The 25,376-nt window shown below is 45.4% G+C and overlaps 1 protein-coding gene across 1 annotated transcript in view; it reads right to left on the bottom strand.

The window, feature by feature from the left end:
- LOC119976755 (uromodulin-like) overlaps positions 1 to 25,376 on the bottom strand; it is a 71,736-nt gene that overhangs the window by 9,468 nt on the left and 36,892 nt on the right. Inside the window, exon 7 of the mRNA XM_038817494.1 lies at positions 14,966 to 15,046. Coding sequence (XP_038673422.1) covers positions 14,966 to 15,046 — 81 coding nt within the window. The remainder of the gene's footprint in view (positions 1 to 14,965; positions 15,047 to 25,376) is intronic.

Here is a 25,376-nt window from a genome sequence, read left to right as displayed (position 1 = left end):
TGCATAAAAACCTGCCTCGCATGTCTCCTCTATCTGTTGCTCCACAGACCTTAAACCTATGCCTCCTGGTGACTGACCCTTCCACACTGAGAAAGTGCCTGTCAATCCATTCTTTCCATGCCCCTCATAATCTTGTAAACCTCTATCAGGTCACCCCTCAACCTCCGTCTTTCTAATAAAAACAGTCCTCGTTTATTCAGCCGCTCTACATAGCTAACACCCTCCAGACCAGGCAACATTCTGGTAAACTCCCTCTGTACCCTCAAAAACCCTCCACATACGTCTGGTAGTGTGGGAACCAGAATCATGCACAATATCCCAAGTGTGGCCTCACCAATGTTTTACACAATTGTAGCATGACGTGCCAGTTATTATACTAGATGACTCATCCAATGAAGGCAATCATTCCGTTTGCTTTCTTTACTAATTTGTCCACTTGTGTTGCCACCTTCAGAGATATCTGGCAATGCACGTCGAGATCTCTCTGACTTTCTATATTTCTGAGGGTTTTGCCAATGTCTAGCATCTTGTTCAAAATATGCAACGTTTTGGCCTCAGCTAATTTCTGTGGCAGTTAATTCTACAGGTCACCACTGTCTGGTTGGAGATATTTCTCCTCATCTATGTCCTAAAAGATCTACTCAGTATCCTCAGATTATAACCTCTGGTTCTGAATCTCCACCATTTGGGATGTCTATTGTCCTGTTGGAATTTCATTGGTTGCTACGAGATCCACTGTAATTCTTCTGAACTCCAACTAAAATAATACAAAACCGAGAGGACCTCTCCTCCTATGTCAATCCCGCCATCCCAGGAATCAGTCTGCTAAACCTTGCTGCCCTCCTTCTATAGCAAACCATCTATCCTCAGATAAATGGACCAAAACTGCACACAATATTCCAGGTGTGATTTCACCAATGTATAATTGCAGGAAGACATCACTGCTACTGCGCTCGAATCTTCAAAACCATTTGCCTTCTTGAACACCGAGTGCATCTGCATGCTTACCTTCTGCGACCGGTGCACAAAACCACCCAGGTCTCGTAGCACACACCCCTCTCTCAATTTATAAGCAATGAGATAACAACATAACTTACGATTTTGCTACCAATGTGGATAACATCACATTTATTCACGTTGCATTGCAACAGCTGTGCATTTGCCCAAGGAGTTAACTTGTCTAAATCGCAGTAAAGTATATTCCTCGCAGAGCACCAGCACCCCACCTCCTCTTCCCAGGTAGATATGTTTAATCTCCAAATGGGGAGTTATTCATTTTCATTCCCTCAACTAAACCAATAATATATATTGTGAATAGCAGGGGTCCTAGCACCAATCACTTCGCTACCACTTTAGTGACTGCCTTCAGTTTGGAAAATGACTCATTTATTCCTACTCTTTGTTTCCTGTGTACCAACAAGTTTATTTATGTCCAAATGAATGTCCAAATAAACCATGGGCTGCCGCTCATCAGTTCAAGTAGATTTGTCAAGCATTAGTTCCCCTTTGTAAATCTCTCTTGACACTGTTCGGTTTGGCCATTCGTTTACAAGTTGTTTGCTGTTAAATATTTTCTAATGAGCAATGGAATTTTCCTCTCGAGGGATGTTAGACTTCCTGGTGTAGGGTTACACGTTGTCACATCACCTCCACTTTGAAATGATAGGGTTGCATTACCTTCAAAGAACAATATTGGGAGAGACAATTCATATTACAAAATACAAGCCTTATCGGCTGATTCACTTACATTGACAATAAAGTGGATGAATTAATCGTGCAATTAGATGTAGGTACAGGGGGAGGCGGTGGTGTAGTGTTGTTGTGGCTGGACCAGTAATCTAGTGGCCGAAAGCAATAATCTGGGGACCAGCGTTCAAATCCTGCGACGGCAGATGGTGAATCTTGAATTCAGTAAAAATCTGGCATTAAAAGTATTCAAGTTGTCGATTCTTGTAAGACGCATCTGGTTCTCTAATGTTTACGGAAGGACATCTGTCGTACTTCAGGTTGACAGCAATGTGGCTGATTCTTGAATGCACACATTGATGGGCAATAAATGCTGGCCCAACCGACCATGAGTGGATTAAAAATTAATGTTCTGTATTTAAGAAGAACAGGCAAAAACAAAAAGGCAGTGCAATGGGGAGGACAAAGATGAGCTCATTCCAATGTGGAATATGTATGAGAAACATCAAGGAGCAAAGAAAACATTGGTGGGGAGAGGGGGGGGGGGGGGGGGTTGGTGAAGGTGTACATAGACCACAGACAGTAGTGGTTATGGTGGCATTGCCTTAAATAGGAAATTAGAGAAACACGTCATTAAGGAAAATTTGTAATTAGAACATAGAACATTACAGGCCCTTCGGCCCTCGATGTTGTGCCGAACAATGATCACCCTACTTAAACCCACGTAACCCGTATACCCATAACCCAACAATCCCCCCATTAACCTTACACTACGGGCAATTTAGCATGGCCAATCCACCTAACCCGCACATCTTTGGACTGTGGGAGGAAACCGGAGCACCCGGAGGAAACCCACGCACACACGGGGAGGATGTGCAGACTCCACACAGACAGTGACCCAGCCGGGAATCGAACCTGGGACCCTGGAGCTGTGAAGCATTGATGCTAACCACCATGCTACCGTGAGGCCCCTTAATTATGACTGAATTTACTCTGCAGAGTGATTGAGCAAATATAATTACTTAAATACATAAGAGGAGGAATTCCTGTAATGTATACGGGATTGATTTCGGTACTAGGTAGAGAACGGGCCTTTCTCAACTGGGTATTGTGCATTGAGAAATCAATCATTGGAATCTAGTTGTGCGAGCCCCGTGCGGATGGAGAGACCATAACATAAGATTTTTCACCATGATGCCGACCACGTCATTGATTTTGACACGAGGGCCCTGAATCTTAATTCAGGAAACTATGACAATATGAGGCGCGTCGGCTATGATGGATTCGAAAATGTTTTTTGAAGAGATGACTATGGCAACATTTAATGAGCGCAATGATGAATTGAAACAATTGTTTACTCCTGTCTGATGCAAATGTAAATGTCGACCAAACCATGACTTACAAGGAAAGTTAGCGCTATAATTAGTTCCAAGGAAAAATAGAACATACATATTGGTCAGAAGAAAGAACAACAGACGGAGCAGTATTCAACTCCACGTAATTTTTGGACACTTTGCGGCATAACCCACACATCTTTGGACTGTGGGAGGAAACCAGAGGACCCGGAGGAAACCCGGAGAAAATGTGCAGTCTCCACACGTGACAGTGTGCAAAACTGGGAATCGAACCCAGGTCCCTGGCAATGTGAAGCAACAGTGGTAACCACTGTACTACCGTGCCGCTGCTGGGACTTTCAAAAGGCTTTAGACAAATCTTACACAAGAGATGAGTGTGCAAAATAAAGTGCATGCAATCAGGTGTGATGCATAAAGATGGATAGAACACTGGTTTTCCAACAGGAAACAAAGGGATTATTATTTAAATGATAAAATATTAAAACATGGTGCTGTGCACAGAGACCTGGATGTGCTCGTATATGAGTTGCGAAACGTTGGTTTACAGGTGCAACAGGTGATTAAGTAAGCGAATGGAATTTTGCCCTTCATTGTTAGAGGGATGGAGTTTAAGACTAGGGAGGTTATGCTGGAATTGTTTAAGGTGTTAGTTAGGCCAAACCTCGAGTATTGCGTTCAGTTTTTGTCTCCTTATCTGAGAAAGGACATACTGGCGCTGGAGGGTGTGCAAAGGAGATTCACTAGGTTAGTCCCAGAGCTGAAGTGGTTGGATTACGTGGAGAGGTTGAGTAGACTGGGGCTGTACTCGTTGGAATTTAGAAGGATGAGGGGGTAATCTTATAGAAACATATAAAATTATGAAGGGAATAGATAGGATAGATGCAGGGAGGTTGTTTCCACTGGCGGGTGAAAGCAGAACTAGGGGGCATAGCCTCAAAATAAGGGGAAGTAGATTTTGGACTGAGTTTAGGAGGAACGTCTTCACCCAAAGGATTGTACATCAATGGAATTCCTTAACCCAGTGAAGCAGTTGAGGCTCCTTCATTAAATGTTTTTGAGGTAAAGATAGATAATTTTTTGAAGAATAAAGGGATTAAGGGTTATGGTGTTCAGGCTGGAAAGTGGAGCTGAGTCCACAAAAGATCAGCCACGATCTTATTGAATGGCGGATCAGGCACGAGGGGCCATGTTGCCTTCTCCTGCTCCTAGTTCTTATGTTCTTATGTAGGAATAGACCGGTATTTTCTTGATCCAAATGGCAGACTTTGACTAATGTGGTACCGCAGTGATCACTGCTGGGACATGGCGATTCACAATATGTATTAATGATTGAGAGGAGGGAGCAAAGTGTAACACCACAAATTTGAAAGGTGACAGAACATAGAACAGTACAGCACCGAACAGGCCCTTCGGCGCTCGATGTTGTGCCAAGCAATGATCACCCTACTCAAACCCACGTATCCACCCTATGCCCGTAACCCAACAACCCCCCACACCCAACCTTACTTTTAGGACACTACGGCCAATTTATCATGGCCAATTCACCTAACCCGCACATCTTTGGACTGTGGGAGAAAACCGGAACACCCGGAGGAAACCCACGCAGGGAGGACGTGCAGACTCCGCACAGACAGTGACCCAGCCGGGAACCGAACCTGGGACCATGGAGCTGTGAAGCATTTATGCTAACCACTATGCTACCGTGCTGCCCCACGGTGGGTAGGTGCCTGAGCTCATCAGAGGATGCAGATGCACACTAAGGGGTACTTTAGCATGGCCAATCTACCTAATCTGCACATCTTTGAACTTTGGTACGAAACCGGAGCACCCGGACAAAACGCAAGCAGATAAGGAAAGAAATTGCAAACTCACCCAAGTCCGGAATCAAATCCGGGTCCCTGGCGCTGTGAGGCAGCAGTGCAGATAACTGTGCCATCGTTTGCCAAATAGGATTCGAGTCCAAGAGCAGGGATTTATTGCTGCAATTATACATGGTCTTGTTTGTAGGCAGACCTAGAATATTCTGTGCAGCTATGGTCCCCTTATCTCTGGATGTTTACGCCATCGTGATTATAGGAAGCCATCAGCCATTATCATAAAGACCTCTGTTTCTATGGTTTTAAATCCCACTTCCTCAGTTATTACATCCTTATCCCTGCAATTACTACATTCTACTCTTGATAGTCGCCAGATGCTAATTCCCCTCAGTCGATATTACCCTGTCACTATATCACACTCGCCTCAATTACAAAACCCAATTCACCTCAGTCATTTCACCCTACGCCTCTCAATCACTGCATCTCACTCCCCTCAGCACTACATCCTATACCCCGCAGTCACAGGATGTAAATACCCTGAGTAACAGCATCAGACTTCGCTCAGTCACTGCATCAGACCTATCCCAGGAATTAGTGCATTTTCTTTTTGTAAATTTGATCCAGCAGAATGATACCTGATAAAAGAAAATTACTGTGGATGGTGGAATCAGAAACCAAAGAGAAAATGCTGGAAAATCTCAGCAGTTCTGGCAGCATCTGCAGGAAGAGAAAATACCTAACATTTTGAATCCAGATGACCCTTTGTCGAAGCTAAAGACAGAGAAAGTGAAACATATTTATACTGCAAAGTGAGAATGAAAGATGAGTCAGGGCCACAGAAACCCCCAATGGAACGTGGTGCTAAGAGCCACAGAAAGCAAGGGAAAGAGTACGAATGGCAGTCCCCAGAGAGAACAAAAGTTGTGAAAGGCCAAACAGCAGCAAATCCAGCAGAGGGCAGCAGAGCAGAGCTTCTGATTGGCTATTCTGGGGAGATTTGCATACGTGCAGTGCGGTCAGCGTAAGTTGAAGGTGCACCTGTACAAGTGACCCGAGGCGTTCGACAGAAGGCAAGTATCCAGCAGAGGGCAGCAGAGCAGAGCTTCTGATTGGCTGTTCCGGGGAGATTTGCATACGTGCAGTGCGGTCAGCGTAAGTTGAAGGTGTACCTGCACAAGTGACCCAAGGAGTTCGACGGAAGGCAAGCATCCAGCAGAGGGCAGCAGAGCAGAGCCTCTGATTGGCTGTTCCGGGGAGATTTGCCAACGTGCAGTGCGGTCAGTGTAAGTTGAAGGTGCACCTGCACAAGTGAACCGAGGAGTTCGACGGAAGGCAAGCATCCAGCAGAGGGCAGCAGAGCAGAGCTTCTGATTGGCTGTTCCGAGGAGATTTGCATACGTGCAGTGCGATCAGCGTAAGTTGAAGGTGGTTTGTGAAGGGGCTGTTCTCGAGTGACAGCTTTACACGAAACTCTGCTTATGTAGTGTCTCCCACTCATCCTCCTCCTCTAACCATAAAAAAGTTATGTCCGTTGGATTGCTAAACTAACAAGTTTTTTATTTTAATTTTTCAGTAGTTGGGAAGTTGGCTCAATGGGAATGGAGGCTAGGGCAGTTGAATGTTCCTCCTGCAGAATGTGGGAGGAAAGGATCACCTCTAGTGTCCCTGCTGACTACATCTGCTGGAAGTGCACCCAACTCCAGCTCCTCGAGAGCCGTGTTAGGGACCTGGAGCTGGAGCTGGATGAACTTCGGATCATTCGGGAGGCGGAGGAGGTTATTGGGAGGAGTTATAGGGAGGTAGTCACACCTCAGGTAAAAGAAGAAGGTAGATGGGTTACTGTCAGGGGAGGGAGAGGGAACCGGCAGGCAGTGCAGGGATCCCCTGTGGTCGTTCCCGTCTATAACAAGTAAACCGTTTTGGATACTGTTGCGGGGGACGACTTCCCAGGAGTAAGCAATAGGGCACAGGTCTCTGGCACAGAGACTGTCCCAATTGCTCAGAAGGGAAGGGAGAAGAGAAACAGAGCACTTGTCATTGGGGACTCCATAGTTCGAGGAACAGACAGAAGGTTCTGTCGGAACGAAAGAGACTCACGGTTGGTGTGTTGCCTCGCAGGTGCCAGGGTTCTTGATGTCTCTGATCGTGTTTTTGGGATCATAAAGGGGGAGGGATAGCAGCCCCAAGTCGTGGTCCACATAGGTACCAACGGCATAAGTAGGAAGAGAGATGGGGATTTGAGACAGAAATTCAGGGAGCTCGGGTGGAAGCTGAGAGCTAGAACAAACAGAGTTGTTATCTCTGGGTTGTTACCCGTGCCACGTGCTAGCGAAGTGAGAAATAAGGAGAGAGAGGAGTTGAACACGTGGCTACAGGGATGGTGCAGGAGGGAGGGTTTTGGTTTCCTGGATAATTGGGGCTTATTCTGAGGTAGGTGGGACCTCTGCAAACAGGATGGTCTTCACCTGAACCAGAGTGGTACCAATATCCTGGGGGGAGATTTGCTAAATCTCTTCGGGGGGGTTTAAACTAATTCAGCAGGGGGATGGGAACCTAAATTGTAGTCCCGGTGTACAGGATGTTGAGAGTAGTGAGGTCAGGGATAGAGTTAAAAGTTCGAAAGAGGGCACCGGCAAGCAAGGCGCTGGTTTGGTGTGTCTACTTCAACGCCAGGAGCATCCGGAATAAGGTGTTTGAGCTTGCAGCATGGGTTGGTACCTGGGATCTCGACGTTGTGGCGATTTCGGAGACATGGGTAGAGCAGGGACAGGAATGGTTGTTGCAGGTGAAGATGGTAAAAGAGGGGGTGTGTGGCATTGTTAATCAAGGAAAGTATTACGGCGGTAGAAAGGACGTTTGAGGACTCGTCTACTGAGGTAGTATGGGCCGAGGTTAGGAACAGGAGAGGGGGGGTCACCCTGTTGGGAGTTGTCTATAGACCTACGAATAGTTCCAGAGATGTAGAGGAAAGGATTGCAAAGATGATTCTCGACAGGAGCGAGAGTAACAGGGTAGTTGTTATGGGGGACTTTAACTTCCCAAATATTGACTGGAAATACTATAGTTCGAGTACTATAGATGGGTCAGTATTTGTACAGTGTGTGCAGGAGAGTTTTCTGACATAGTATGTAGACAGGCCAACAAGGGGCGAGGCCACATTGGATTTGGTACTGGGTAATGAACCCGGCCAGGTGTTGGATTTAGATGTAGGTGAGCACTTTGGTGATAGTGATCACAACTCGGTTATGTTTACTTTAGCGATGGGCAGGGATAGGTATATACCGCAAGGCAAGAATTATAGCTGGGGGAAAGGCAATTACGATTGTATTCGGCAAGATTTACGATGTATAGGATGGGGAAGGAAACTGCAGGGGATGGGTACAATCGAAATGTGGAGCTTTTTCAAGGAACAGCTACTGCGTGTCCTTGATAAGAATGTACCTGTCAGGCAGGGAGGATGTTGTCGAGCAAGGGAACCGTGGTTTACTAAGGAAGTTGAAGCACTTGTCAAGATGAAGAAGAAGGCGTATGTTAGGATGAGACATGAAGGCTCAGTTAGGGCACTTGAGAGTTACAGGTTAGCCAGGAAAGACCTAAAGGGAGAGTTAAGAAGAGCGAGGAGAGGACACGAAAAGTCGTTGGCGGATATGATCAAGGAAACCCCTAAGGCTTTCTATAGGTATATCAGGAACAAAAGAATGACTAGAGTAAGATTAGGGCCAATCAAGGATAGTAGTGGAAAGTTGTGTGTGGAATCAGAGGAGATAGGGGAAGCGTTAAATGGATATTTTTCGTCAGTGTTTACACTGGAGAAAGACAATGTTTTCGAGGAGAACACTCAGGTTCAGTCGAACAGTCTAGATGGAATTGAGGTTCAAAAGGAGGAGGTGATAGCAATTTTGGAAAATGTCAAAATAGATAAGTCCCCTGGGCCAGATGGGATTTATCCTAGGATTCTCTGGGAAGTCAGGGAGGAGATTGCAGAGCCTTTGTCCTTGATCTTTATGTCGTCTTTGTCGACAGGAATAGTGCCAGAAGACTGGAGGATAGCAAATGTTGTCCCCTTGTTCAAGAAGGGGAGCTGAGACAACCCTGGTAATTATAGACCTGTGAGCCTTACTTCGGTTGTGGGTAAAATGTTGGAAAAGGTTATAAGGGATAGGGTTTATAATCATTTTGAAAAGAACAAGTTGATTAGCGATAGTCAACACGGATTTGTGAAGTGTAGGTCATGGCTCACAAACCTTATTGAGTTTTTTGAGAAGGTGACCAAACAGGTGGATTAGGGTAAAGCGGTTGATGTGGTGTATATGGATTTCAGTAAGGCGTTTCATAAGGTTCCTAACGGTAGGCTATTGCAGAAAATAAGGAAGTATGGGATTGAAGGTGATTTAGCGGTTTAGATCAGTAATTGGCTAGCTGAAAGAAGACAGAGGGTGGTGGTTGATGGCAAATGTTCATCCTGGAGTTCAGTTACTAGTGGTGTGCCACAAGGATCTGTTTTGGGGCCACTGCTGTTTGTAATTTTTATAAATGACCTGGAAGAGGGTGTAGAAGGATGGGTTAGTAAGTTTGCAGATGACACGAAGGTCGGTGGAGTTTGTGGATAGTGCTGAAGGATGTTATCGGATACAGAGGGACATAGATAAGCTGCAGAGCTGGGCTGAGATGTGGCAGATGGAGTTTAGTGCGGAAAAGTGTGAGGTGGTTCACTTTGGAAGGAGTAACAGGAATGCAGAGTACTGGGCTAATGGCAAGATTCTTGGCAGTGTAGATTAACAGAGAGATCTCAGCATCCAGGTACATTAATCCCTGAAAGTTGCCACCCAAGTTAATAGGTATGTTAAGAAGGCATATGGTGTGCTAGCCTTTATCAGCAGGGGGATTGAGCCACAAGGTCATGCTGCAGCTGTACATAACACTGGTTGCAGCCGCACCTGGAGTACTGCGTGCAGTTCTGGTCACCACATTATAGGAAGGATGTGGAAGCTTTGGAAACGGTTCAGAGGAGATTTACTCGGATGTTGCCTGGTATGGAGGGAAGGTCTTACGAGGAAAGGCTCAGGGACTTGAGGTTGTTTTCGTTAGAGAGGAGAAGGCTGAGAGGTGACTTAATAGAGACATATAAGATAATCAGAGGGTTAGATAGGGTGGACAGTGAGATTCTTTTTCCTCGGATGGTGATGACCAACACGAGGGGACATAGCTTTAAATTGAGGGGTGATAGATAAAGGACAGATGTCAGAGGCAGTTTCTTTACTCAGAGAGTAGTAGGGGTGTGGAACGCCCTGCCTGCAACTGTAGTAGACTCGTCAACTTTAAGGGCATTTAAGTGGTCTCTGGATAGACATATGGATGAAAATGGAATCGTGTAGGTCAGATAGGCTTCAGATGGTTTCACAGGGCGGCGCAACATCGAGGGCCGAAGGGCCCGTACTGCGCTGTAGTGTTCTATTCTATTTTAAACTAACATCAGATGGTAAACTGTGGCACATGTAGATGTGGGGAGGGGAAGGGGGAAGCAAAGAGGAGGAAGAGTAAGGAAACGTGGATAAGATGGGGGGAGGGCGTTAAATATATGTAAGGAAAGGCAAGAGAGAAATAAATGGTGAAAGGCAGTTGAAATTAAATGGGATAAAACAACTGGGTCGAGGTGGGGTAGAGTTGAAGTTGTTGAATTCGATGTTGAGACCAGAAGGCCGTAGCAAGCCTAACCGGAGGTTGAGATGTTGTTCCTCCAGTTTGCGTGGAGCTTCACTGGAACATTGCAGCAGGCCAAGGACAGACACAGAATCATAGAATTTGCAGTTCAGAAGTAGGCCTTTCGGCCCACCGTGTCCGCACCGGCCCTTGGAAAGCTTACCCTACCCAAGTCCACACCTCCACCCAGTGCCAGTAACCACACCCCACATTTCTGGTCAATAAGGGCAATTTAGCATGGCCAGTCCACCTAACCTGCACATCATTGGGCAGTGGGAGGAAACCGGAGCAAGCGGAGGAAACCCACGTAGACATGCAGACTCCAGGAATCGAATCTGGGACCCTGGAGCTGTGAAGCAACTCTGCCATTCACTGTTCTACCGTGCTGCCCCTGGGTGTGGGCATGGGAACAGGGTCTTGTGTTAAAATGACAAACAACGGGAAGGTCAGGGTCCTGAATGCACAGGGACCGAAGGTGCTCAGCAAAGTGATCACCCAGCCTGCGTTTGGTCTCTCCGACATAGAGAAGACAATATTGGGAGCAGCAAATGCAATAGACCAAATTGGAAGAGATGCAAGTGAAACGTTGCTTAACCTGGAATGAGTGTTTTGGGCCTGAGATGTTAAGCATGGAAGAGGTAAAGGGGCAGGTGTACGGGAAGATCCCATGGGTGATGGGAGAGGTGTTGCGTATGGTGGAGGAGTGGACTAGATTAACTTGGAGGGAATGGCCTCTGCGAAATGCTGACAGAGGAAGTGAAGGGAAGCTGTGTTTGGTGGTGGCATCACGCTGGTGTTGGCGAAAAAGACGGAGAATATGGTTTGCATTCGGAGGCTTCTGGGGTGAAATGTGAGAACGAGGGGGACTCTATCCTTGTTCTGGGAGGGAGGGGAAGGAGCGAGTGTAGTGGCGTGTGAGATGGACCGCACACTGTTCTGGTCCCTATCAACAACCGTTGGTGGGAAATCAAGGTTGAGGAAGAAGGAACACATTTTCGAAGTGCCATTTTGGAAAGTGGCATCAGAACATAGAACATAGAACAGTACAGCACAGAACAAGCCCTTCGTCCCTCGATGTTGTGCCGAGCAAAGATCACCCTACTCAACCCCACGTATCCACCCTATACCCGTAACCCAACAACCCCCCCCCCCCCAACCTTACTTTTAAGGACACTACGGGCAATTTAGCATGGCCAATCCACCTTACCCGCACATCTTTGTACTATGGGAGGAAACCGGAGCACCCGGAGGAAACCCACGCACACACGGGGAGGACGTGCAGACTCCGCACAGGCAGTGACCCAGCCGGGAACCGAACCTGGGACCCTGGAGCTGTGAAGCACTTATGCTAACCACCATGCTACCGTGCTGCCCACAATGAATATCACGTTTGCCGCAGAATTTGTTTTGTAATAAGGCAACAGAATTAAATACTACCAGTATTTTAATTCAAAATAGAATAAAACCACTTCAGATAAAGTTTGTCCAGAAGTCACCATTTTAAGGGAGAAATTACTAGCTGGCTTCAAGGATCATTAATACGTTCCAAACAAATAGAGGATAAGGAAAACCTTGCTTTGATGCACCGTAAATTCTTCAGATCAATCCCCTGCACATATAATTATTCAAACCATGAGGATAGGAAATGCTTCAGTTAAATAATGCACAAATCCTTCCTATATAACTCTTGACATTTAGAATAACACTCTCAAAGAAGTGTTTGTTTGACAATCTATATATCTAAGAAACATGGCAACACTGAACAGAGACAGATCTCTATACGTGTCCCTCTTTGCCAATATATCTTAAGACACCTGACATTCACGCAGACACAAAGATCATTAAAACATATATTGATGGTAATACATCAAATTAGCCATTTGATGTAGGAATTGGCTATAGGCAATTAACCAATAAAAAGTGATAAGACAGCAGAAGCAGTCCTTGACCGATTAGAAGTTTTCATGTATAAAAAGAGGGCAGTCTTAGCAGAGAGATACTTTGTCACTCCCCTGCAGGTGTGTGGGTCAAAGCTCTGTTCTTTAACCTTGCCTCGTCAAACAAAGACCATCATGGTTTTGTTAGTATGTTTCTGTTAAACGTCTTCGAAATGTATTAGAAATTGATATGAGGTACTTGAGGATTTCCCATGTTTTGTATATGTAATTCTCTTAAGACAAGTTAGTGTGTTAGCAGATAACAAAGGGCTGTTAGCGGTGTTGAATTATTAACAGATGACTAAAGACTGTTAGGCAACTTACATTGTTAACTCTTGAATTCTGTACGTATCAATTGGGAGTATTTTACAATAAAAATACTTTTATTAAAAATTACTGTGTAGACTTACTCTCAAAGTTTAAAATCCTATACATTGTGGAAGTCGCAAATGACTAGAACCCACGACGACAGAGGTAAAGATTTACTTATAAGTACTGCATCTGTGCTTTTTCCGTAAAAAGTAACCGAGATCCTGTGTAACTGTCTGAGACCCGGAAAAGCATTCTCCCTTCGTGAGATCCATTTTGAGTCTTAGGAGAGAAATGGATTTCCCGCATTTGGTGGGTTAGCCTAGAGCATAGGTTATTAATAAAGAATTATCATGTCTGGAATAACCTAATTCCTTCACAGCATCATCGCAACAAATGCGACAGAGGCGAAGGAGCTGAAGGAAAGGGATGGAGTCCTTACAGGGTGAAGGGTGCGAAAAGCTGAAGTCCAGGTACCTGTGGGAGTCAGTGGGCTTGCTGTGGGTATCAGTAGATCGTCTATTACCGGAAATGGAGACCGAAAGGTCAAGGCAGGGAAGGGAAATGTCTGAGAATGATACCAGGGTTTGGAGATCCGGGTAGTATGGGCAAACCTGGGCCAATGGAATCCCGAGTTGATTGATTCTTGGGTTCCCAAGTTGGTGCTGTTCCTGGACGTGAAACAAGTGAGCAGATATTGGAGATCAGAGGAGCATGGTAGCGCAGTGGTTATAACAGTTGCTTCACAGCTCCAGGGTCCCAGGTTGGATTCTCAACTTGGGTCACTGTCTGTGCAGTTGGCTGCAGGTTCTCCTTCTGTCTGCGTGGGTTTCTTCCTGGTGCTCCGGTCTCCACCCGCATTCCAAAGATGTGCAGATTACGTGGAATGGACATGCTAAATTTCCCTCAGTGTCCAAAAAGCCTGGGTGGGGTTACTGGCTTATGGGGATAGGGTGGAGGCCTGAACTTAAGAAGGGTGCTCTTTCCAAGGGCCGCTTCAGACTATGGACTCCTTCTGCAGTATAAATTTTATGATTCTATGAGTCGAAATCAGCTCGGTAAATAATCTGGTTAGTGCTTTAAGTTCAAATAAAGATGCACCTCTGTATTTAGACGACTCAAAATGAGGAAGTGCAGACAAACTGTGTCACGTCGAGATATTAAATAACAAATGTGTTTTTCACGAAATAAACAAACTCCGTTCATGGGCATCCCTACCAGCTCATTCCGTGCATCCCACGCCTCTTGGTCACCCTCCCTCAATTCACTCAGGCATCACCTCCCATTGCCCTGAGTCACCATGTTCCATCCCCTCGATCAACAGGTCCCAATCCTCTCAGTTATCACGTCCCACTCCCTTCAGTTACTAAATCCCACTCCCCTCATTCATCAGATCCCATTCCCCTCATTCACCATACGCCTGTCTGCTCAGACATCACGTCCCAGTGCCCTCGGTCAGCACGTTTCTTCCGCTAGGTCAACCAGTGGCCCTCCCCTTAGTCACCACAGCACACTCCCCTGAGTCGCCATGTCCTACTCCCCTTCGTCACTGCATCCCGACTCCCCTCACTCTCTGCATCCGACATCTCTGACACACCACATCTCATGCCCTTCAGTTTCGATTTCCCAGCCACTTTCGTCATTACTTCTCAGTTCCCTGAGCTGTTAATTCCCAGTCCCTGCAGTCACATAATCACAGCCCCAACGGGCGCTACTACTTCCCAGTCCCGTCAGTCACTACTTCCCTGTCCGCTCAGTTGCTACTTCCCGTTCCCTCAGGCGCCATGACCCTCTCACCTTATTGAATGCTTTCCAAACCCTGGGGACGGCATCCCAGTCACGTCAGTCACTAGTTCCCAATTCTCAGTCGCTACTTTCCAGATCCCTAAATTCCTTCATTCCAGTCCTCACAGTGTCCAATTTCAGTCTATCGCTTCTTCACAGTCCCCTCAGTCACTCCTTCTCAATCCCTTCAGTCGCTGCACTCATTCCACTCAACCACTGCATCCCATTCCCTTCAGCCATTACATCGCACTTTACTCAGTAATCAGATGCCAACATCGGACTCCGCTCAGTCACTGGATCCCATTTGGCTGTGTCAGGATTACCAGCAGTGTACTTTTGCAAATCGAATCCACAATAACTCAGAGCAGGTTCTTACCTGTCTTTGGAGATGGAGTTGGGCTCCGTGAATCTGCGTCAGTGGATTCTCGAGTTGAATGATCGTTTGCTGTCCCTGGATCTGCAACAACGGAGGATATATGGGAGATCACCGTATAGAAATCATTCAATTGTTAATCAATGGCATGCAAGGAACAAAGAACAAAAAATGTCCAAAGATGTGCGGGTTAGGTGGATTGGCCATGCTAAAAAATTGCCCGTAGTGTAGGGTTAATGGGGGGATTGTTGGGTTACGGGTATACGGGTTACGTGGGTTTAAGTGGGGTGATCATTGTTCGGCACAACATCGAGGGCCGAAGGGCCTGTTCTGTGCTGTACTGTTCTATGTCTAAGTACAGCACAGGAAACGGCCATTCGGTCCTCCAAACCTGCACCCACCATGCTGCCGGCCTAACGTGAAACCTTCTACACGTCCGAGGTCGGTATCCCTCTATTTCCATCCTATTTATGTATTTGTCAAGACGTCTCTTAAACGTGGCAATCGTTGTTGATTCCACCACCTCCTCCCGCAGCGAGTTGCAGGCACCCACTATCCCTTGTGCATATAACATTGTGCAGATAACCGGTATTATGGGTGGCATGGTAACAGAGTGGTTAGCACTGTTGCTTCATCGCGCCAGGGACCAGGGATCAATTCCCGGCTTGGGTCACTGTCTGTGCGAAGTCTGCATGTTTTCCCTCTGTCAGTGTGGGTTTCCTCCAAGCACTCTGGTTTCCTCTCAGAAGTCCGGAAAGACGTGCTTCTTTGGACATTCTGAATTCTCCCTCTGGGGCAACAGAGTAGCACAGTGGATAGCATTGTGGCGTCACAGCGCCAGCACCAGGGTCCCAGTTTCGATTCCCTGCTGAGTCACTGTCTCTGCGGAGTTTGCACGTTCTCCCTGTGTCTGCGTGGGTTTCCTCCGGGTGCTCCGGTTTCCTCCCACAGTCGAAAAACGTGAAGATTAGGTCGCTTGGCCATTAAAAAGTGCCCTTAGTATCCAAAACATTATGTGGATACGATGGAAGTGAGGGCTTAAGTGGGTCGGTGCAGACTCGATGAGCCGATTGGCCTCCTTCTGCACTGTTGTATGTTTTATTTTCTATGTCTACCCGAACAAAAGCGGGAGTGTGGTGACGAGGGGATTTTCACGTTAACTTCATTGCAGTATGAACGTCAGCCTATTTGTGACAATAATAAAATATTCAGATTAGATTAATTGAATTTTCCATCCAGGAAAAAGCTTCTGACTATCCATTCTGTCCAGGTCATCATAATTGTGTACACGTCTATCAGGTCGCCCCTCAAACTGCATCCTTACAGTGAGAAGAAACCGAGTTTATCCAATCTCTCCTGACAGCTAATGCACTCCATATGGGGCAACATCCTGGTAAAGCACTTCTGTATCCTCTCCAATTCTCCACATCCTTCTGTTAGCGTGGCGACCAGAGTTGAACACTAGAGGCCAAGTGTAGCCGAACTATGTTTCTAGTCAGATGCAGCACGCCTTGCCAAGTTTTACACTCAATGCCTTTGCCGATGTATGCCTTCTTGACTGTCTTCTCCATCTGCAATGCCACTTTAAAGTTCCAACTAAGGGGCAATTTAGCATGGCCAATGCACCTAACCAGCACATCTTTGGATTGTGGGGGTGAAACACACACAGACATGGAGAATGTGCATATTCAACACGGACATTGACAGAGGGCTGGGATTCGAACTCGCCCAATGCATTGCCACTTTCAGTGACCTTTGTACCTGTCAACGCAGAGCCCTCTGCCTATCAATACTCCGAAGTGTTCTGTCATTTACTGTACATTTCCCTCCTGTATTAGACCTTTCAATATTCATCACATCACATTTGAGAACGTTAAGTTCAATTGAAGTTGTGCTTCCGTATATATAACATCTAAAATCAGGCAGTACACATATTATCTGTAAAAACTCGAAATTACATCATGCACGTTGGACACAAGCTCCGATTAGTACATCGCAGCGCGCGCACACTTCAACCCTACTCCCCTCAATTCCTACACCAAACCTCTATCACTCCCTGCATCCCAATTGCCTCACTCACCACACCCTACCCCCCTCAGTCACTACTTCCCGCACCCGAAAGCCGTCACATCCCACTCCCCCCAATCGTCCATATATCTCACTCTCTCCGGATTTGTCTGCCTCTGTATCTCTCTTTCTGCGTATATCCATCCGTGTACTTCTCTCCACGTTTGTCTATCCAATATCTACGTGTCTTTTCACCGCATCTGTCTTTCTGTCCGTAAATCTATCATGCTTGCTTCAGGTCTGGTAGAGGTACAATATGGATCGCACTGCAGAAGCCTCAGTCCTGGTCCATGTCCAATACGTACGACAATTTTGTACTTCTACCACGAGAAAAGGGGCTTCAGGGAGAATTAGCAAACTGACCATGATACCTTGATTTAGGGAACCATTGAACTGGGGGAGGGGAGAAAAGACAAATGTAATTGTACTTGGAAACAGTATAGAACGAGGAACACACTCTTCTCTGTACCCAGGATTGAAAGTCACGAAGGCTGTGTTGCCTCCCCATTCGTCATGGTTCGGGACATCAGCTGTGGGCTTGCGGTGGGAGGGGAAGAATATAATTTTCGTGATCAACGTAGCCAGAAAGTACATATGTAGAACGAGTAAGGACGTTCTGTGTAGGCAGCTTGAGTATTAGGCACTGGATTAAAGAAAACAACCTTCAAGTTTATAATCTCAGAATTCTTACTCGAACCACGTGCAAATTGGGTTCTGGTGTGTAAAATTAGTGGGATGAATACATGGCTCAAAGGCTGGTATGGGAGAAGGGGATATCGGTTCATGGGCATTAGCATCAGTTCAGGAGAAAGTGGAGAGCTCTATCGTTGGGACAGCTTACATCTGAACCAGGCTGGCACCAGTGTCCTTGCAGACCATATGACTGGGGAAGTAGCAAGAGCTTTAAACTAACGAGTGTGGGTGAGGTCTTTGTTTCTTGGAAAAGTAGGAATTCAAAGTTAAAGGTAGGATTGCAGTGAGTGTGAACATAAACCAACAGGAGGGAGCGATTATACGAACATGATATTGCACAAAGGACTCCTACAACAGCACGAACGAAGAGGGAGAGAATTTCAAGAACGGAAGATGTAAAATTCAGGGGAATATGTGACAGCAGTGACACAGGATCGTAAGGGGATCATGACTGCCATACTGTGACAGGCCGAGCCAGGAAAGATTAAAAAAATATGCGACACAAAGCAAATACCGTGTTGTAAACATCTGTAAAAATGAAAGCTGAATGTGCAGAATATTGACGACAAGATAGGTGAGTTGATAGCATAGACTTCTATACAATGGTATAATGCATCAGGTTTACAGAAATGTAGTTGCAGGGGGACCAGGGCGGGATGCTCAACATTCCAGGGTATACAATGTTCCCAAAGAATAGACCAAAGCGGAAGGGAGATGGGGAACGTTGTTTACCAGCGAAGCCTTTCAGATTAGTGCTGAGTCCTGAAATAAAGGCAGAGGCTAGTGATGCAAGAACGGCTTGGGTTGAAATTATTACGAGCAGGTGGAGGAAGAGAAGGGTCGGAGTTCCCAAAAACCTGACTTATTTAGATGTCAGATCATAAGTAGGGAAATATTTGAAGAGAACGCAATTAACATGGAAGATTTAAATCTGCATATTGCTTGGAAAAACCAAACCGGCAAGGGAAACACAAATGAAGAATTTGTTGAGTGCACGAGGGATTGCTTTTACGAGCAGCATGTCGCAGAAAATACCCAGGAACCGGCTATTTTAGATTTGATTTTGTGAAATGGGGAAGGATTAATAAGGTGTTAAAACAAATTACTAGGGAAGCTGAATTCTGAAACCGAAAGAGAAAATGCTGGAAACTCTCAGCAGGCCTGGCAGTATCTGCGGATGGAAAAGAGCCTAAAATAAAATCAGAGGCTAATCTACGACAGACGTAGATGTGTGTGTGTGTGGGGGTGGGGGGGGGGGGGGAGTGGGGGGGGGGGGAGAGAATGGACATATGACGGACGGAGTTAAAAGGAGAAAATGGGGGGGGGGGGGGGAAGGGGGAGCAAAGGGGAGAAAGGAGGGATTAGATAGGGGGTACATATATAAAGAAAGAAAATAAATAAATAAAAGATAACAGACAGTTAAAATGTAATAGAATGAAAACAAAGGGGTTGAGGTGGGGTAGAGATAATCATCTGAAGTTCTTTCATTCAATGTTGTAGCGTGCCTAACCAGAAGATGAGATGCTGTTCCAAAGTTTGCATTGAGCTTCACTGTAACATTGCAGCAGACCAAGAACAGACATGTGGGCATGGGAGCAGTGTCTTGGGCAAATAACGGGAAGGCCAGGATCTGGAATGTGCAAAGACTGAAGGTGCTCAGCAAAGGGTACCCAGTCTACTTTTGGTCACTCCGATTTTAAGGGGACCACATTGGGAGCAGCGAATGCAGTAGTCAAAATTGAAAGAGGTGCCATTGAAACACTGCTTAACAAGGAATGCGTGTTTTGGGCCTGAGATGTTAAACACGGGGCAAGTGTTACACCTTCAGTGATTGCATGGGGAGGTGGCATAGGTGATGGGGGAGGTGCTGAGTAATGTGGAGGAGTGGATCAGATTATATCGGAGGGAACGGTCTCTGTGGAATGCTGACAGAGGGAGCGAACGGAAGATGTGTTTGGTGGTAGATCACGCTGGAGTTTGCGAAAATGGCAGAAGATTATGCTTTGCATAAGGAGGTTGGTGGTGTCATGTGAGAGTATCTTTAAGACATGGGTGTCTAAGAAAAGTACCTTTAAGAAATGGGTGTTTATCAGTGTTGTCAGAGTGTGGGCGGAGCTGGGCTGTCTGTCAGCGTTTTAGTTTAGTTTTAGGCTATTTGCTTCAGACTGTGTTTTTGTTTCGTTTTCAGAGCTGGTCAGCTGCAGTCACAGCCAGAAGGTGTATAAGTCTCTCTCTGTGTAATCTAACGACTGTAAATCGATCCTTTGATTATTTAAAACTAATAACTGCTCTCAGTAGTGACTTTTACCTGATGTGCTTCTGTTAAAAGTTTTGTTTTAAGTCTTATGGATGTTAAAATGACAGCTTAAGGATTACTTAGTGTTGTATTCTTTGGGGGTTATATTTCAATTGATGGTTGCTAAGATGTTCACTTTAAAAAAAAAGGTTAACTTGAGTTCACAGAATACACAGTGTTCTGATTTAAATTGTTTTTTCCGTTTCTGCTGTACCACCCCCGTAGAGTGGGACGTGAGCTTCCCATACCACAATGTCTTAAAAGTTGTGGGTCAATTGAACTCCAAGAAATACTTTCAGGTTCTCAAAACTCTGGCCCATAACAAATTATGGGCTCGAGGTGGATAAAAGTCTATCTATTGGATTGGCTGAGTGAACTTAAAGACAGTGAGGGGTGAGCATTTTGTGGTTGATTTTCAGGTGTGGTATTCCAGTTTAAGTGGGGAATGTGTTGTGGACAATGGCTCTTTCAGAGACTCTGAAGTATTTGGGGGTGGAGACGGTCACACGCAGTACCTTACGGACAGGGACTAAAAGCAGACTGTTAGATTTGGCAAAACATTGTAGTTAACTTTACCTGACAAAATACGAAATGATGAGGTAATTATCGCGGTGGCTAAGCATTTAAAGTTGCCTGAGATACAGTTTGACTCATCGGAATTGGCAAAAAATAAGTTACAAATTAAAACAAATGGAACACGAGAAAGAATTAAAGCAGCTTGAATACGAAAGAGAGGAAAAAGAAAGAGAGACAGTGGAAAATGAAAGAGAAAGAGATAGAGAGGAAAAAGAAAGAGCGAGAGGGGAGAAAGGAAAGGAGAGAGAAGAAAGGAGAAAATAAAGAATAACCCTAGCAGAACAAAAAGAAAAACAAAGTGAGATACAGATCAGGGAAAAAGATAAAGGGATTTTGAACTTCAGAAAATGGCCATGGAACATGCCATTCAGTTAAAATTGGCAGATGTAAAGGGAAACGGACAGTTGGATGATAGTGATGAGGATGGTGAGAAAGAGCGTCAAAGTCGAAGGCTTGGTGGTGATGTGTTTAAATATGTCCAAGCATTGCCAAGTTTTGACGAGAAGGAGATAGGAGCCTTTTTCATTTCATTTGAGAAGGTAGCTAAACAAATGAAATGGCCACAGGACATGTGGATATTACTGATTCAAACAAAGCTGATAGGTAGGGCTAGTGAAGCGTTTACATCACTGCCTGAGGATGTATCTGGAACGTATGAGGAGTTTAAAAAATCCATGTTAGGTGCATATGGACTAGTGCTTAAAGCTTACAGATAAAGGTTTCAAAATTTAAAGAAAGCATTTGGTCAAACATACATGGAGTTTGAAAGGCTCAACCAGAGTAATTTTGACAGGAGGATAAGGGCTTTGAAAATATACCAAACGTATGAGGCTCTCAAAGAAATTATACTTCTGGCGGAGTTTAAAAATTCAATTCCTGATGTAGTGAGAACTCGTGGAAGAGCAGAGGGATTTGCAGCAGAAATGGCAGATGATTATCAATTAGTTCGTAAATCAAAGCTTGCTTTCCGGCATCTGTTTCAGCCTGTGAGGGATAGAAACTGGGGACATGAGAAATACTCAAGTGGTGAAGGTAAAGGTGATTTGATGGGAGATAATAGGCGAGTGTACTTCAGATTAACAAAAGAAATCCAGGAGGGTGGAAAAGAAATTAAGCGTTTCAAATGTTTTCACTGTAAGAAACTAGGCCATGTAAAGTCACATTGTTGGTGGTTGAAGAAAAGCACTGGGAAGGCTGATGTGGTAAACCAGGATAAGAAAGTGCGGTTTGTTAAAGTGTTAAAGGAAAGCCCAAATGAAGCGAAGGAGGTGCAAATGACTGTACAGCCTGATCAAGAGGCGATTGATAAGAAGGTGCCAGATATCTTTAAAAATTAACTTGTGTGTGTAAAGTTTACTCAATTCATAGTATGTATAGAATTTACAGTGCAGAAGGAGGCCATCCGGCCCACCGAGTTTGCACCGGCTCTTAGAAAGAGCACCCTATCCAGCCCCACACCTCCACCCTATCGCCATAACTCAATAATCCCACCCAACACTAAGAGCAATTTTTGACACTAAGGGCAATTTATCATGGCTCAGGGACTTGAGGTTGTTTTCGATAGAGAGGAGAAGGCTGAGAGGTGACTTAATAGAGACATATAAGATAGTCAGAGGGTTAGATAGGGTGCACAGTGAGAGTCTTTTTCCTCGGATGGTGATGACCAACACGAGGGGACAAAGCTTTAAATTGAGGGGTGATAGATAAAGGACAGATGTCAGAGGCAGTTTCTTTACTCAGAGAGTAGTAGGGGTGTGGAACGCCCTGCCTGCAACAGTAGTAGACTCGTCAACTTTAAGGGCATTTAAGTTGTCACTGGATAGACATATGGATGAAAATGGAATAGTGTAGGTCAGATAGGCTTCAGATGGTTTCACAGGTCGGCGCAACATCGAGGGCCGAAGGGCCCGTACTGCGCTGTAGTGTTCTATTCTATTCTAAACTAACATCAGATGGTAAACTGTGGCACATGTAGATGTGGGGGAGGGGAAGGGGGAAGCAAAGAGGAGGAAGAGTATGGAAACGTGGATAAGATGGGGGGAGGGGGTTAAATATATGTAAGGAAAGGCAAGAGAGAAATAAATGGTGAAAGGCCGTTGAAATTAAATGGGATAAAACAACTGGGTCGAGGTGGGGTAGAGTTGAAGTTGTTGAATTCGATGTTGAGACCAGAAGGCCGTAGCAAGCCTAACCGGAAGTTGAGATGTTGTTCCTCCAGTTTGCGTGGAGCTTCACTGGAACATTGCAGCAGGCCAAGGACAGACACAGAATCATAGAATTTGCAGTTCAAAAGTAGGCCTTTCGGCCCATCGTGTCCGCACCGGCCCTTGGAAAGCTTACCCTACCCAAGTCCACACCTCCACCCAGTGCCAGTAACCACACCCCACATTTCTGGACAATAAAGGCAATTTAGCATGGCCAGTCCACCTAACCTGCACATCATTGGGCAGTGGGAGGAAACCGGAGCAAGCGGAGGAAACCCACGTAGACATGCAGACTCCACACAAACAGTGACCCACGCCAGGAATCGAATCTGGGACCCTGCAGCTGTGAAGCAACTCTGCTAATCACTGTTCTACCGTGCTGCCCCTGGGTGTGGGCATGGGAACAGGGTCTTGTGTTAAAATGACAAACAACGGGAAGGTCAGGGTCCTGAATGCACAGGGACCGAAGGTGCTCAGCAAAGTGATCACCCAGCCTGCGTTTGGTCTCTCCGACATAGAGAAGACAACATTGGGAGCAGCAAATGCAATAGACCAAATTGGAAGAGATGCAAGTGAAATGTTGCTTAACTTGGAATGAGTGTTTTGGGCCTGAGATGTTAAGCATGGAAGAGGTAAAGGGGCAGGTGTACGGGAAGATCCCATGGGTGATGGGAGAGATGTTGCGTATGGTGGAGGAGTGGACTAGATTAACTTGGAGGGAATGGCCTCTGCGAAATGCTGACAGAGGAAGTGAAGGGAAGCTGTGTTTGGTGGTGGCATCACGCTGGTGTTGGCGAAAAAGACGGAGAATATGGTTTGCATTCGGAGGCTTCTGGGGTGAAATGTGAGAACGAGGGGGACTCTATCCTTGTTCTGGGAGGGAGGGGAAGGAGCGAGTGTAGTGGCGTGTGAGATGGACCGCACACTGTTCTGGTCCCTATCAACAACCGTTGGTGGGAAATCAAGGTTGAGGAAGAAGGAACACATTTTTGAAGCGCCATTTTGGAAAGTGGCATCAGAACATAGAACATAGAACAGTACAGCACAGAACAGGCCCTTCGTCCCTCGATGTTGTGCCGAGCAAAGATCACCCTACTCAACCCCACGTATCCACCCTATACCCGTAACCCAACAACCCCCCCCCCCCCAACCTTACTTTTAAGGACACTACGGGCAATTTAGCATGGCCAATCCACCTTACCCGCACATCTTTGTACTATGGGAGGAAACCGGAGCACCCGGAGGAAACCCACGCACACACGGGGAGGACGTGCAGACTCCGCACAGGCAGTGACCCAGCCGGGAACCGAACCTGGGACCCTGGAGCTGTGAAGCACTTATGCTAACCACCATGCTACCGTGCTGCCCACAATGAATATCACGTTTGCCGCAGAATTTGTTTTGTAATAAGGCAACAGAATTAAATACTACCAGTATTTTAATTCAAAATAGAATAAAACCACTTCAGATAAAGTTTGTCCAGAAGTCACCATTTTAAGGGAGAAATTACTAGCTGGCTTCAAGGATCATTAATACGTTCCAAACAAATAGAGGATAAGGAAAACCTTGCTTTGATGCACCGTAAATTCTTCAGATCAATCCCCTGCACATATAATTATTCAAACCATGAGGATAGGAAATGCTTCAGTTAAATAATGCACAAATCCTTCCTATATAACTCTTGACATTTAGAATAACACTCTCAAAGAAGTGTTTGTTTGACAATCTATATATCTAAGAAACATGGCAACACTGAACAGAGACAGATCTCTATACGTGTCCCTCTTTGCCAATATATCTTAAGACACCTGACATTCACGCAGACACAAAGATCATTAAAACATATATTGATGGTAATACATCAAATTAGCCATTTGGCTATAGGCAATTAACCAATAAAAAGTGATAAGACAGCAGAAGCAGTCCTTGACCGATTAGAAGATTTCATGTATAAAAAGAGGGCAGTCTTAGCAGAGAGATACTTTGTCACTCCCCTGCAGGTGTGTGGGTCAAATCTCTGTTCTTTAACCTTGCCTCGTCAAACAAAGACCATCATGGTTTTGTTAGTATGTTTCTGTTAAACGTCTTCGAAATGTATTAGAAATTGATATGAGGTACTTGAGGATTTCCCATGTTTTGTATATGTAATTCTCTTAAGACAAGTTAGTGTGTTAGCAGATAACAAAGGGCTGTTCGCGGTGTTGAATTATTAACAGATGACTAAAGACTGTTAGGCAACTTACATTGTTAACTCTTGAATTCTGTACGTATCAATTGGGAGTATTTTACAATAAAAATACTTTTATTAAAAATTACTGTGTAGACTTACTCTCAAAGTTAAAAATCCTAGACATTGTGGAAGTCGCAATGACTAGAACCCACGACGACAGAGGTAAAGATTTACTTATAAGTACTGCATCTGTGCTTTTTCCGTAAAAAGTAACCGAGATCCTGTGTAACTGTCTGAGACCCGGAAAAGCATTCTCCCTTCGTGAGATCCATTTTGAGTCTTAGGAGAGAAATGGATTTCCCGCATTTGGTGGGTTAGCCTAGAGCATAGGTTATTAATAAAGAATTA

This window comes from Scyliorhinus canicula, chromosome 13, assembly GCF_902713615.1.
Source record: "Scyliorhinus canicula chromosome 13, sScyCan1.1, whole genome shotgun sequence".
Taxonomy (NCBI): Eukaryota; Metazoa; Chordata; class Chondrichthyes; order Carcharhiniformes; family Scyliorhinidae; genus Scyliorhinus; species Scyliorhinus canicula.
Note: the sequence above shows the minus strand (reverse complement) of the source record. Positions and strands in the feature narration are given on the sequence as shown.